Here is a 14,681-nt window from a genome sequence, read left to right as displayed (position 1 = left end):
CGAGGACCAGCCCCGGCTGATCCAGGGTATTCGAAGGGGAGACGGCGTCGGCGACTATTTATATGCTAATTAGAGATATAGAGAACAATAGAATGAGGATAGCTCAGTAGGAAAATTCAGTGGAGAAAAGAAGCTGAGTAGCTTGGTTTACGCGGGAGACCAATAAAACTTCAAGACAAGAAGTTTGCACCACTTACGTAGGCCGCAGGCGCCCTCTCGAATAGCGGAAGGTGCCTCACCCTAGACACCTTCTCGAGTGGGTCTTAGAAGCCCAGGCATAATTAGTAAGCGTGGTGGGTTCCGCGCTCCAGATGGAGACTCAGCTGGAAGTTAAAAGAAAGAATGACATGGGGAGACCAAGCGTTGGTGAGCAAGGCCCGTAGCTTTATTTTTAACAGGGGCTTTTATACCCTAAGTTACACATAGAGGATAATAGGGGATGCAAAGTCAGCAGTCTTTGATTCTTATCAAAAACCAAGGTTTCTTTCCTGCAAATTTATCGTATACAAATGGTTTAGGTGATTTACATCATCTTCTGGCCAGAAGGCCTACTAACATTTTATGACTCTTGACAAGGACTTATCAACAAAGACTTACTTTCTCTAAGAGTAATTATTTTAAGGTTTGGCACCATCTTCCGAAGATAAAATTGCATTCCTATAGGGCGGATGTGTAATGGGTTTACAACAAAGGAAAGAATTTATTACCTTAAGGGTCTAAAGTTACTAACACCAAGGCCACTACTTATTTTTTCTACATACCCACTATTAATTAATACATATTCAAGGATACAATTCAGGGGATGTGAAAACTTGGCAACAAACATTGACTCATCAATGAAATCCTTTACTAGTTTATTCTGACAGTTTTTAACTCTCTGAGAGGCTCTAAGCTATTTGAATATCTTAAGCTTCCCATGCCTCTGGAGGCTAGGAGACTGTAAACAATCGTATGCATAGCTGCAGGAGTCCGGGTAAACTTGTCAGGCGAGTTAGAGAGCCATCTGAGGGGTTTGGATTTAAACACTCCTAATTGCCCAGGAACTTTATTAATTGGAGCTGTAAGTTAACTCTTTGACAGAGAGAGAGAGAGATGGTGGTAGGGGACAGCCCCCAGTAAAGTCAGAGGTGAGAGCACAAAGCAATAAAGTAGGCAGACTCTGGTTTTTTGGGGGAAAATGCTCGAGAATATCCGGGGGGACTCCTGAGGCTCGATCCCACCTTTGCGTATGCCGAGCCTCCTTCCTCATGACCTTTGTCATGAGTGGAATGCCTCACCGGCTCCCCGCATCTCCCCCTTTTTTATTTCTTAAAACAGCCAGATGTAGCTCAGTCGCGAGCCTCTGAATGCTCTGCCGAAGAATCCTGACAATACAAGGAAGAACGATTATTAGAAGTAAAATTAAAACAGCCAACGTAGCATAGCCGAGGAAGGTAGACAGAATATTTTTTCCTGAAATGTAGTTAGAGAAAGTATGGAAGAAATCATTTGCTGTTCCAGCGGCAGTAAAATCTAATCGGGAGTGTTCCAGGGTTGCTATTTGATTGTGAAGTTTCCCTAAGTCTAAGCTAATGTCAGAGCTGTTCCAAATACCTGAAATATGGTTTTTAATCTTTTCCCATTCAAAATCTGTCTCATTTACTTTCAGGGGTGTTACACATATCCACCGGTAGTCAGCATGACAGGACAATGCCATTTTCACCTTTAAAGCCTGCAATTCAGTCCCAATATGTATTACTGCTTCCTCTAGGCCGTCTACCCTCATCTCTAATTTCCTGTCTATAGCTTCCTGTGTTGCCAATGCTAAAGAAACATTTTTGGACATAGAATCAACATATTGAGCAGTATGTACTTGTTGAGTCAATGATATTGCTGCCACAGTAACAGAAGTAATTGCACTTATCAAAGCTGCTATTCCCAAGATAAGTAAGCCCACAAACCGTCGTGTTCGCATTAAATCCTGCAGTTGTTGCAATACAGCCAAACCGTAATTATCATACCAATAAGAATGCACAGACACAGGTATCATGAGATAGGGTGGGCGTTTCAACACAACAAAAGAACAAACATTATATTGGGGGGTCAAACAAGATGAAAGCATACATTGTTCACAAGTTACGATATTAGGTCCACCTGAATAATTCATGTGTACATTTAATCTTTTGGAGTCATTAGTAAAGAGAAAAACATAAGGCGAGGGTACACAAGCTAAAACAGAATAAGTAGAATTGCTATTTGGACAGAATAAGGAAATGGGAGCAGTGGCAGCAAGGGCCCTCCAAATTTCTGGCTGCCAAGAGGTTCTGTTCTTAGTTGTATAGGACAATATAGGCGAAACAAATCGATTATTATGCCATCTAGTAATGCTTAAAGGCCAAGAAACCAAATCTTTCTTCCAATTATAAAATCTGCTGGGAAAGTCATCAAGGGGCAATGGGCTCCTATCTAGGTCTGAGTTACTCCAATCTTGAATCATGTAATTTCCTCCTCCCGGTATTCTATAATCAGCTCTTAAACGATAAGTACAAGATTTCCAAATCGGATACCCTGTACGATCATCTATAGTGTTCCATATGGCATCTGAAGGCTCGGTATTATAACAACTTGGATATCCAGGAGGGGGTCTATGGATTATAAGTTCGTGGGGATCAACGGCCGCGGGCATACGAGCCTGTAAAACCCAAAGCGCTAGACGCCCTCTATGTTCAATACCTGAGGCTGGAGAATGAGTCAGAACTGCCTTTTTAGAGGCTCCGACACATCCTTCTTTAGGGGGAATAATAAAGCTTTCTATATCACTGGGGAAGTTGAAACAAACAGGAAGGTCGTCTGCTAGTCCCCTGAAGGTAAAATTGAAATTAATAGGATATTCGTCTGTGGTATAGGAAGTATATGACCCTCCCAGTAACTGAGGCTGGTTTGTGTGGACCCGTAGGGGGTCACCGTTCCAGGTAACTACTTGAAAGGTTGGAGGGTCTGGGAAGTAAGCCCAATACTTTTCAGGAGTGGGGGAGGAGGCGCTTACCTGGCAAGATAATAAGGCAAGCATAGCAATAAACATCTTCTCAGGGGAGGTTGGAGAGCCCTGCAAAGAGGTTATTCCCTGTGCCTGATGGCAGAGTGTTTTTATTTGTCCCCAAGTAGGTATGGAGGCATTCCGGGTCGCCTGAGTCAGGCGGCCTGACCTCCTTTTGTGAGGCAAAGGATCGGGGGGAGCGATATCCTGTATGTGAAGTTGAGACATCTGTTCGGTGGGCGGATCTGTTCCCTGCTCATCCGGGATCCCCGATGTCAGTTGCTCCGATGTCAGTGGTGTTTCCTGTGCTGGCGGGGGGAGCAAAGGCAGAGGAGGCCCTTTTCTCTTTCGGGGTCGCGGCGGCCGTGGAACTCGGTATCCGAGAGGCTGAGACATGGCGAATCAATCTATCTGGAACCCAAATTGGAGAATCTGCGTCCTGTGGAAAAATACAAGCATATCCTCGACCGCTGGTTAACAATGGGTCAGGACCTTTCCATTGTCCGGAAAGGAGGTCCTTCCATTTAACTAATGGTTTTGCATTCAATTGCTCCGGGCACCAATGGCGAAGCATTGCAGTCATTCCAGCTGAATCAGTATTTAAAATATTTATTACAAAAAGAGCATGTTGCAAGAGGTGATGGGGAGAACTATATTTAAACTCCCCTTCTTTTAGTTTTTGAATTTGGGTTTTTAACGTTTGATGTGCTCTTTCCACAATGGCTTGTCCTTGTGGATTATAAGGGATGCCTGTATTATGTTTAATTTGAAACTTTAGACAAAATTCCTGAAAAGACTTAGATGTGTAAGCAGGAGCATTATCAGTTTTCAAGGCTTTTGGCAGACCCATATATGAGAAACAAGTAAAGAGATGTATTACGTCTTTAACTGCTTCCCCTGTGCGAGCAGTTGCAACAATAACATGAGAAAAGGTGTCTACTGTTACATGAACAAAAGACAGTTTTGCAAATGAAGAGATGTGAGTTACATCCATCTGCCAGAGTGCATTAGGTTTAAGACCGCGAGGGTTAACTCCCATAGGTAAACTATTTATAGTAGTGGGACAATGAGAACAGGAACGAACAATCTCCCGAGCAGAGTCTCGAGGAATCTGAAATTGATATCTTAGCGCAGTAGCATTTTGATGGTGGAGTGAATGAGAAGCTCGGGCTTCTTCAAAAGCAGAAGCCACTGTGACCTTAGTTAGTGAATCTGCCAGGTCATTTAAGGCACTTAAAGGTCCAGGCAACCCAGAATGAGCCCGAATGTGACCAATAAAATATGCTCGGCTTCGTTTCCAAATTTGCTGCTGCAGTTTAGTTAACAAGTGAAATATTGCAGTTTTGTTCTCAGGCAGGATCGCAGTCTCAATGTGTGGAAACAGCCTGACCACATACTGAGAATCAGAATAAAGGTTAAATTCCTCCTCTGCAAACATAACAAAAGCCTCTATAACAGCTGTGAGTTCAGCTCTCTGGGCCGAAGTCTCCTGCGTATGTAAAACTTTACGCTGATCTTTTGTAACTATAGAAGCTCTGCCATTAGCAGACCCGTCAGTAAATACCATTTGAGCATCTGAGATGGGAGAGTATTTACACCTAACAGGGAAAATAACTGGGTGTTTAGACATAAAATTTAGCAAAACATGTGAAGGTAAATGATGCAGAATTTGGCCAAAATAATTTCCGATAGCAATCTGCCAATCCTCATCAAACATTAGAAGAGCATCAAGTTGTTCTTTATTATATGGAATTACAATTTCTGCTGGTTCTTTACCAAACAATTCAATGCTACGTTTTCTCCCTTTCAATATCAGTGTAGCTATCAGTCCTGGATAAGAGGCCACTACTTTTTTAGCCTGGGCGGGGAGATGGACCCATTCTAGGGGGCCGTTTTGCCATAAAACTCCCGTAGGTGCTGTTGGAGTAGCCAGGCAGAGGAATTGCCAATTTGTTTGTAAATTAACTCTTTTTACATAGCTATCAGATAAAGCTGCTTCCACTTTTTCTAAGGCCTCCTGAGCCTCAGCAGTTAATTGTCTCTTAGAAGTTGGATCAGGATCCCTGCGTAAAATGTTAAAAAGAGGCTTTAATTCAGCAGTGGTTAATTTTAAATAAGGTCTGATCCAATTAATGTCGCCTAAAAGTTTTTGATAATCATTTAAAGTAACAAGGTGATCCTTTCTCAATTTTAATGGGGCATGAGTCACAGTTTCTGAATTGATAACCCGTCCTAAGTAAGTTATGGGCGGATTGACTTGAATTTTCTCTGGGGCAATTTTTAAGCCTCTGTCTGTTAAAGCCTGAGTCAAATCCTGGAGAACAGTTTGTAAATGAGCTCTATCAGGGTGAGCTATTAAAATATCATCCATATAGTGAATCATATACAGTTGTTCATATTTAGCCCTAATATCTTCTATAGCTGCATTAACAAATTTTTGACATAAAGTAGGGCTATTTTTCATTCCCTGGGGCAACACTTTCCATTGAAACCTTAAATAAGGCTGTTTAAAATTTTCTGCTGGTAAACTAAAGGCAAATCGCTTTTTATCCTCAGCATTTAAGGGGATGGTGAAAAAACAGTCTTGTAAATCAATTACAATAATATTATATCCTTCTGGGACGGCTACTGGGGAAGGAAGCCCAGGTTGTAAGGCTCCCATATCTTCCATAGTGGCATTAATAGCTCTTAAATCTTGTAAAAGTCGCCACTTGCCAGATTTTTTCTTAATAACAAAAATAGGAGTATTCCAGGGGCTATTGGAGGGCTCAATATGTCCCAGTGCTAGTTGTTCAGAAATTAACGCTTTGGCTGCCAGTAGTTTTTCTTTAGTCAGAGGCCATTGTTCTACCCACACCGGGTCCTGAGATTTCCAGGTAATGGGGTCGGCAGCAAAAACAATGGCCTCCATCAAAAATTTGGATACCCTAATCCAGCACGGAACTTTAGAGGAGCAGGGCAAATTGGCTCAGTTATTCCTGTCTGCTGTTTACCTAACCCTTTTGAAGGGTCATAGCCCATTTGTAGCATTTGCAAAGTTACTTTATCATCAGGGCTAAAAAGTAACATGCCCAGTTGAGACAGCACATCTCTCCCCCACAGCGAGAAGGGCAGCGAAGGAATCATATACGGTTGGAATGTTCCACGGGTATCCTCAAATTGCCAGTCTAAAATTTTTGCACTTTGGGCTACTGCAGGAGCTCTCCCGATGCCCACTAAGTTATTTGCAGTAGTGTGTGTGGGCCAGGAATTGGGCCAGTCTTTCCCAGAAATACAGGAAACATCTGCTCCTGTGTCTAATAGCCCTTCAATAGACTTGCCACTGACAAGAATAGATTTCATAGGAAGCTTTTTAGTAATTTCTGTTATCCAAAAAACCATGTCACTAAACCCAAATCCTTTGTCCTGTCTTTCATTTTGGGTGGCTGTTTGCCCAATTGCATTATGATAAGGCAAAAGTAAAAGTTGGGCTATTCTCTGTCCCTGATGTATTTGGAAAGTTTTAGTTGGGGGTGAAATCATTATCTGAATTTCTCCTGTATAATCTGAGTCAATTACTCCAGGAATAATTGTAAGACCTTGTATAGCTAAGGAACTTCTGCCTAGTATAATTCCTACCAGGCCTGTCGGTAATGGACCTTTAAGTCCTGTAGGGATTTTTATAGTGGGGCTATCTGGTGTTAATATTGTTGAGGTGGTGGAACTGAGGTCCAGTCCTGTGCTGCCTGGGGTTGCTCTGATGAGCTCTGCGATGGAACAAAGGGGATGAATGGGTTTAGTGAGTCTGCCCCAATCGTTGTCGGGGCCTGGGGCTGGCCCCTCAACCCGTTTTCCGACTGCTGGTCAGGGCCTAAAAGGGCTCCATTTCTGTGGAGTCTTGACCTGCAGTCCCTTGCCCAGTGATATCCTTTCTGGCAGCGAGGGCAAAGAGACCTAGCATTCATGGGCGGGGGGGCAGGGTTTTGCGGAGCAAACACAGCTGGTTGGGCCGGATTAGGTAGATAAGAACCGGGTGTTCTTTGAGGGCAGTAACGAGAAGTGTGTCCCTCCTGGCCACAGGAAAAACAAGTTTTAGGGAATGCATTCTTGCTTTGGTTATTGAGATCACTTTGTGATGGCTTATTCTTGTTAGTAAAAAAGGACTGGACTGCCTGCTGATAAGAATTCCCTGTTATTGCTGCAGCTATCGTAACACCTTGTAGCATTGACGGTCCTACATCTGCACACTGTTTCATATAATCAATTAAAGATCCAGTTCTTCTAAGAGGGCGCAATATAGCCTGGCAGGTAGAATTAGCATTTTCAAAGGCCAAGTGTTTTGTTAACAGTTTAGCTGCCTCAGAATCAGAAATTATTCTCTGGACAGCTTCTGAGAGTCGTGAGACAAAGTCTTCAAATGGCTCTTCTGACTTTTGTTTAATATCAGATAGAGCGGCACCTGATGCTTTACCATCGGGCAATGAGTGCCAGGCAGTAAAGGCACAATCAGCCACCTGTTGTATAGTAGTCCTATCTAATTTCATCTGTTCGTCATACGAGGGGTAGTCGGCCTGACCAAGTAATATAGGTTCAGTGATATGTGTAAAGTCTCCATTTTGGTTAGAAAAAGCATATATACGAGCGAGATCATCATATTCAGATTTCCAAAGTATAAAATGTCCTCCGGACAGGCAGGCCCTAGCAATTGATTTCCATTCTCGAGGTGTTAACCATTGACCTGCTAAATTTTCTACTAGCTGCATTGTATATGGGGCTTTAGGCCCATATGAAATACATGCATTTTTAAGTTCTTTTACCAATTGAAAAGAAACAGGCTCCCAGTCGATAGCCTTTTGTGCTCTTTCATCATTGTCAAAAATTAAAGGGAAACAAGCCTGAAGCTGGGGATCAAATTTCTCGCCAGGGGCAGAAGAGGTCCGTCTCCGTGGGATCGATTTTGGAATTTTCCCACTTCGATAGGGAGGTGGCAGCAATAATGTGGGTTTAATAGGACCTGTACGGCTTGGTATGGGAGGTGGTATGGGGGGAGGTGGTATGGGAGGTGGTATGGGAGGAGGTGGCAATGGCATAGGTTTTATATTCTCTGATCTGTACTCTGGAGCTCTTTGAACTGTTTGGTATGCAGAAGTTACATATGGATTAACTGGGAAGCTCTCTTGGGAATCCCTGGGGTCATATAGCCTGATGGGAGACGTTTCCCTTAAGCTCTTTGGAGCTGATGGTCTGACAGGGGAGGTTTCTCTTAGGCCTTTTGGGGCATCTTTGTTTAAGAGATGCCGATCTTCATCGGAATATTTAGCTGTTATCTCATCTAAATTCTCTTTTCCTTTTGGGGAAGGCTGATCTTCTTTCTCATCCCTATCTTTAAGTTGTTCCTGAGTAGTCATGGCTGCTAACATTTTTCTTAGTTGCTCATAGTTAGGCGGGTCTTCGTTTTTCTCATTTTCTTCAGGTTTAACTACAATTTCGACTTCATTTTCCTCTTTAAAGGTTACTTTTTTAGATTCAGGGGTAGGTTTAACTACAGCATTTTCTTCACTATCCCTTTTAAGATGTACTTTTTCTGAATCTGGGGCAGGGTCTAAGACATCTCTAATAATATTCCATAAGGAAAAGGCGTCATTAGGCACCTTTTCTGAGCCATGTTCTGCATGGTAAGTTTTTAACTGTTTTCCTACTTTTTCCCAGACATCTAAGTTAACAGAGCCTTCGTCTGGAAACCAGGGACAGTGCTCTTGTACAAAGGAAAAAAATGATTGAATGGCAGATTTTTTAACTTTAATTCCTCTTTTACCTAATAACTGTAAAATTACTCCTATAAAGAGCTGTCTTTCATTTGATTCAGTATTACCCATGTCAGAAAATTAAGTATAGTAAAAGATTTTGCTTTTAGCTATCAAAAGATTAGGCCTTTTTTGTCAGCCTTTTTAGAAATCGTTTTTTTTTTTTTCCTCTCTAACTCTTCAACACTTTCAACACTTCCCACTCCTCTCTCCCTGTCTATTCTACAGGGGGGTCTGCAGCACCCTAAGTGGGGTCCTATCCGTCCCGAAAACTCAACACTGGGGGAATGGGGTTGGGGACTTACCTTCGAAACGCCTGTATCGGGCGCCACCTGCCGAGGACCAGCCCCGGCTGATCCAGGGTATTCGAAGGGGAGACGGCGTCGGCGACTATTTATATGCTAATTAGAGATAAAGAGAACAATAGAATGAGGATAGCTCAGTAGGAAAATTCAGTGGAGAAAAGAAGCTGAGTAGCTTGGTTTACGCGGGAGACCAATAAAACTTCAAGACAAGAAGTTTGCACCACTTACGTAGGCCGCAGGCGCCCTCTCGAATAGTGGAAGGTGCCTCACCCTAGACACCTTCTCGAGTGGGTCTTAGAAGCCCAGGCATAATTAGTAAGCGTGGTGGGTTCCGCGCTCCAGATGGAGACTCAGCTGGAAGTTAAAAGAAAGAATGACATGGGGAGACCAAGCGTTGGTGAGCAAGGCCCGTAGCTTTATTTTTAACAGGGGCTTTTATACCCTAAGTTACACATAGAGGATAATAGGGGATGCAAAGTCAGCAGTCTTTGATTCTTATCAAAAACCAAGGTTTCTTTCCTGCAAATTTATCGTATACAAATGGTTTAGGTGATTTACATCATCTTCTGGCCAGAAGGCCTACTAACATTTTATGACTCTTGACAAGGACTTATCAACAAAGACTTACTTTCTCTAAGAGTAATTATTTTAAGGTTTGGCACCATCTTCCGAAGATAAAATTGCATTCCTATAGGGCGGATGTGTAATGGGTTTACAACAAAGGAAAGAATTTATTACCTTAAGGGTCTAAAGTTACTAACACCAAGGCCACTACTTATTTTTTCTACATACCCACTATTAATTAATACATATTCAAGGATACAATTCAGGGGATGTGAAAACTTGGCAACAAACATTGACTCATCAATGAAATCCTTTACTAGTTTATTCTGACAGTTTTTAACTCTCTGAGAGGCTCTAAGCTATTTGAATATCTTAAGCTTCCCATGCCTCTGGAGGCTAGGAGACTGTAAACAATCGTATGCATAGCTGCAGGAGTCCGGGTAAACTTGTCAGGCGAGTTAGAGAGCCATCTGAGGGGTTTGGATTTAAACACTCCTAATTGCCCAGGAACTTTATTAATTGGAGCTGTAAGTTAACTCTTTGACAGAGAGAGAGAGAGATGGTGGTAGGGGACAGCCCCCAGTAAAGTCAGAGGTGAGAGCACAAAGCAATAAAGTAGGCAGACTCTGGTTTTTTGGGGGAAAATGCTCGAGAATATCCGGGGGGACTCCTGAGGCTCGATCCCACCTTTGCGTATGCCGAGCCTCCTTCCTCATGACCTTTGTCATGAGTGGAATGCCTCACCGGCTCCCCGCATACAACTAGGACTTTTATTATTTCAAATGTTGTGATTGAAGGGTCTATGTCTCTATCTTTACAATATAGCCAGGTTTGACACTAAATAAAGATTCAGTAATGGTTGTAGCATTAAAAAATGCCCATTTTGAAAGTGAATAAAGTGTCTCCATTTTTACATATATAAGAAAGTTTTTGAAAGGACCAAGTGACTCTGAAGAAGCATTATTTTTAAGCCAACAGTATGTTCAGAAATTCAGGTGACCCACGTTGTCACTGATATTTATAACTGACACTAGCAATATGGTGCTCATAGTTATGCACTCATGCACACAAGTTTGAGTAATAAGAAGATTTCACCCACTACTTTCATGAATTGTTGTTACACTATCTAATTATCTCATCCTCTGCCACCCTCTTCTTCTCCTGCTACCCCATGGACTGCAGCACTCCAGGCTTCCCTGTCCTTTACCATCTCTCAGAGCTTGCTCAAACTCATGCCATCCAACTATCTTATCCTGTGTCAGCCCCTTCTGCTGCTGCCTTCAGTCTTTCCCAGGATCAGGGTCTTTTCCAAAGACTCTGCTCTTTGCATCAAGTGGACAAATTTTTGGAGCTTTAGCTTCAGCATCTGTCCTTCCAATGAATATTCAGGACTGATTTCCTTTAGGATGGACTGATTTGATTTCATTGATGTCCAAGGAACTCTCAAGAATCTCCTCCAGTACCACAATTCAAAATTATCAATTCTTCAACATGCAGCCTTCTCTATGATCCAACTCTCACATCCATACATGACTATTGGAAAAGCCATAGCTTTGACTATATGGACGTCCATCAGCAAAGTGATGTCTTTACTTTTTAATATGCTGTCTAGATTGGTCATAGCTTTCCTTCCAAGGAGCAAGTGTCTTTTAATTTCATGGATGCAGTCACCATCCACAGTGATTTTGGAGCCCCCCAAAATATAAAGTCTGTCACTTATTTTCAAATTCTATTTGCTGTAATGTGATGATACTGGATGTCATGATCTTAATTCTTTGAATGTTTAATTTCAAGCCAGCTTTTTTTTTTAAATTGGAGGCTAATTAATTTACAATTTTGTGGTAGGTTTTGCCATACATTGACATGAATCAGCCATGGGTGTACATGTGTTCCCTGTCCTGAGCCCCACTCCCACCTCCCTTCCCATCCCATCCCTCAGGGTCATCCCAATGCATCAGCCTTGAGCACCCTGCCTCATGCATCTAACCTGGACTGGCGATCTATTTCATACATGGTAATATACATGTTTCAGTGTTATTCTCTCAAATCAAGCCAGCTTTTTCACTCTTCTCTTTCACCCTCATCAAGAGACTCTTGCACTTTCTGCCGTTTCTGGTATTATCTCCATATCTGATGCACTTCAGAAGAATAAGTAACTATGGTAACATAGCTGCATTTTCCTTCCCACCTATCAGAAAGATCATTGGCTCTAACTAATAGTTTTCTTTAATGAAAACCAGTCCTGGTGTATTTAAACAAATAGTTGCATATTCCAGGGAAAACTAATGCTATAAGTCTAATATTTTTATTCACGCATATTTTCTTTGGAGTAGTGATATTTGATGGAGAAGGCAATGGCATCCCACTCCAGTACTCTTGCCTGGAAAATCCCATGGATGGAGGAGCCTGGAAGGCTGCAGTCCATGGGGTCACTGACGGTCAGACACAACTGAGCGACTTCACTTTAACTTTTCACTTTCATGCATTGGAGAATGAAATGGCAACCCACTTCAGTGTTCTTGTCTGGAGAATCCCCGGTATGGGGGAGCCTGGTGGGCTGCTGTCTATGGGGTCGCACAGAGTCGGACATGACTGAAGTGACTTAGCAGCAGCAGTAGCAGCAGTGGATATTTGAAGAATATTTAGACTTTCCCACTCACACATGTATACATGGAGAAGAGAGAAATAAATAATAATACTATTCAAAGATCAGGCACTGTTTTAATACTGGCTTGGCCAAAATGTTCATTCGAGTTCTTCCATCAGATGTTGAAGAAAACCTGAATGAATCTTTCTGGCCAACTTAATATCTGTTGTTTCACTTAATGTCTTCACTAATACTATTATTTCAGTATTATAGCTCCTATTTCAGAAATGAGCATATAGAGACCACAGATTACTCACATAAAATCACATAACTTAGACTGGCGAGTCTTTTCATATATGATATTATACATGTTTCGATGCCATTCTCCCAAATCTTCCCACTCTCTCCCTCTCCCACAGAGTCCAAAAGACTGTTATATACATCAGTGTCTTTTCGCTGTCGACGACCCGGAGGGTTGGTATGGGGAGGGAGGAGGGCAGAGGGTTCCGGATGGGGAACACATGTTTACCTGTGGTGGATTCATTCTGATATATGGCAAACTAATACAATATTGTAAAGTTAAAAAATAAAAATAATAATAATAATAAACTACCAAAAAAAATCACATCACTTAGAAGACTATTTCAAATATGTTTGACTTCCAAGTTTATTGTTTTTTTGTTTTTGTTTTTATGTACTAATCCATCCCTTTCTCACTATAGTTTGTTGAAGACAAAAACCACGCAATGAATAAAGCTATCATTTTCAGTCTTCCAATAATGCTATTGATCATGAACCTCATTCCATAGTTCATCAGGCACTCTATCTATCAGATCTAGGCCCTTAAATCTATTTCTCACTTCCATTGTATAATCATAAGGGATTTGATTTAGGTCATACCTGAATGGTCTAATGGTTTTCCCTATTCTCTTCAGTTTAAGTCTGAATTTGGCAATAAGGAGTTCATGGTCTGAGCTACAGTCAGCTCCTGGTCTTGTTTTTGCTGACTGTATAGAGCTTCTTCATCTTTGGCTATAAGAATATAATCAATCTTATTTCAGTGTTGACCATCTGGTGATGTCCATGTATAGAGTCTTCTCTTGCGTTGTTGGAAGAGGTGTTTGTTATGACCAGTGCATTTTCTTGGCAAACCTCTATTAGTCTTTGCCCTGCTTCATTCCATATTCCAAGGCCAAATTTGCCTGTTACTCCAGGTGTTTCTTGACTTCCTACTTTTGCATTCCAGTCCCCTATAATGAAAAGGACATCTTTTTTGTTAATTCTAAAAGGTCTTGTAGGTCTTCATAGAAACGTTCAACTTCAGCTTCTTCAGCGTTACTGGTTGGGACATAGACTTGGATTACTCTGATATTGAATGGTTTGCCTTGTAAACGAACAGAGATCATTCTGTCGTTTTTGAGATTGCATCCAAGTACTGCATTTCAGAATATTTTGTTGACCATGATGGCCAGTCCATTTCTTCTGAGGGATTCCTGCCTGCAGTAGTAGATATAATGGTCATCTGAGTTAAATTCACCCATTCCAATCCATTTCAGTTCGCTGATTCCTAGAATGTCGACATTCACTCTTGCCATCTCTTGTTTGACCACTTCCAATTTGCCTTGATTCATGGACCTGCAGCCAAAGATGGAGAAACTCTATACATTCAGCAAAAACAAGACCAGGAGCTGACTGTGGCTCAGACCATGAACTCCTTATTGCCAAATTCAGACTTAAATTGAAGAAAGTAGGGAAAACCACTAGACCATTCAGGTATGACCTAAATCAAATCCCTTATGATTATACAGTGGAAGTGAGAAATAGATTTAAGGGCCTAGATCTGATAGGCAGAGTGCCTGATGAACTATGGACTGAGGTTCATGACATTGTACAGGAGACAGGGATCAAGACCATTCCCATAGAAAAGAAATGCAAAAAAGCAAAATGGCTGTCTGGGGAGGCCTTACAAATAGTTGTGAAAAGAAGAGAAGTGAAAAGCAAAGGAGAAAAGGAAAGATATAAGCATCTGAATGCAGAGTTCCAAAGAATAGCAAGAAGAGATAAGAAAGCCTTCATCAGTGATCAATCCAAGAAATAGAGGAAAACAACAGAATGGGAAAGACTAGGGATCTCTTCAAGGAAATCAGAGATACCAAAGGAACATTCATACAAAGATGAGCTCGATAAAGGACAGAAATGGTATGGACCTAACAGAAGCAGAAGATATTAAGAAGAGATGGCAAGAATACACAGAAGAACTGTACAAAAAAGACCTTCACGACCCAGATATTCACAATGGCATGATCACTGACCTAAAGCCAGACATCCTGGAATGTGAAGTCAAGTGGGCCTTAGAAAGCATCACTATGAACAAAGCTAGTGGAGGTGATGGAATTCCAGTTGGACTATTTCAAATCCTGAAAGAT

At 41.7% G+C, this 14,681-nt stretch overlaps 3 protein-coding genes across 3 annotated transcripts; all 3 read right to left on the bottom strand.

Annotated features, from left to right (window-relative positions):
- Positions 1-3,871, bottom strand: LOC109555536 (endogenous retrovirus group K member 8 Env polyprotein-like). The gene has a single exon (XM_019956476.2). The coding sequence runs from the start codon at positions 3,410-3,412 to the stop codon at positions 1,274-1,276; it is 2,139 nt and encodes a 712-aa protein (XP_019812035.2). The 5' UTR covers positions 3,413-3,871; the 3' UTR covers positions 1-1,273.
- Positions 3,872-5,926: 2,055 nt separating this feature from the next.
- LOC139177684 (endogenous retrovirus group K member 7 Pro protein-like) lies at positions 5,927-6,397 on the bottom strand. Its single transcript, XM_070774258.1, has one exon. The coding sequence runs from the start codon at positions 6,395-6,397 to the stop codon at positions 5,927-5,929; it is 471 nt and encodes a 156-aa protein (XP_070630359.1).
- Positions 6,398-6,696: 299 nt separating this feature from the next.
- Positions 6,697-12,799, bottom strand: LOC139177683 (endogenous retrovirus group K member 9 Gag polyprotein-like). The gene is made up of 4 exons (XM_070774256.1): positions 12,785-12,799; positions 10,356-10,505; positions 9,105-9,189; positions 6,697-8,729 (listed from the first exon to the last, which is right to left on the bottom strand). The coding sequence occupies exons 1-4, from the start codon at positions 12,797-12,799 to the stop codon at positions 6,697-6,699; spliced, it is 2,283 nt and encodes a 760-aa protein (XP_070630357.1).
- Between the last annotated feature and the right edge of the window lie 1,882 nt (positions 12,800-14,681).

This window comes from Bos indicus, chromosome 19 (assembly GCF_029378745.1).
Source record: "Bos indicus isolate NIAB-ARS_2022 breed Sahiwal x Tharparkar chromosome 19, NIAB-ARS_B.indTharparkar_mat_pri_1.0, whole genome shotgun sequence".
In the NCBI taxonomy this organism is placed as follows: Eukaryota; Metazoa; Chordata; class Mammalia; order Artiodactyla; family Bovidae; genus Bos; species Bos indicus.
Note: the sequence above shows the minus strand (reverse complement) of the source record. Positions and strands in the feature narration are given on the sequence as shown.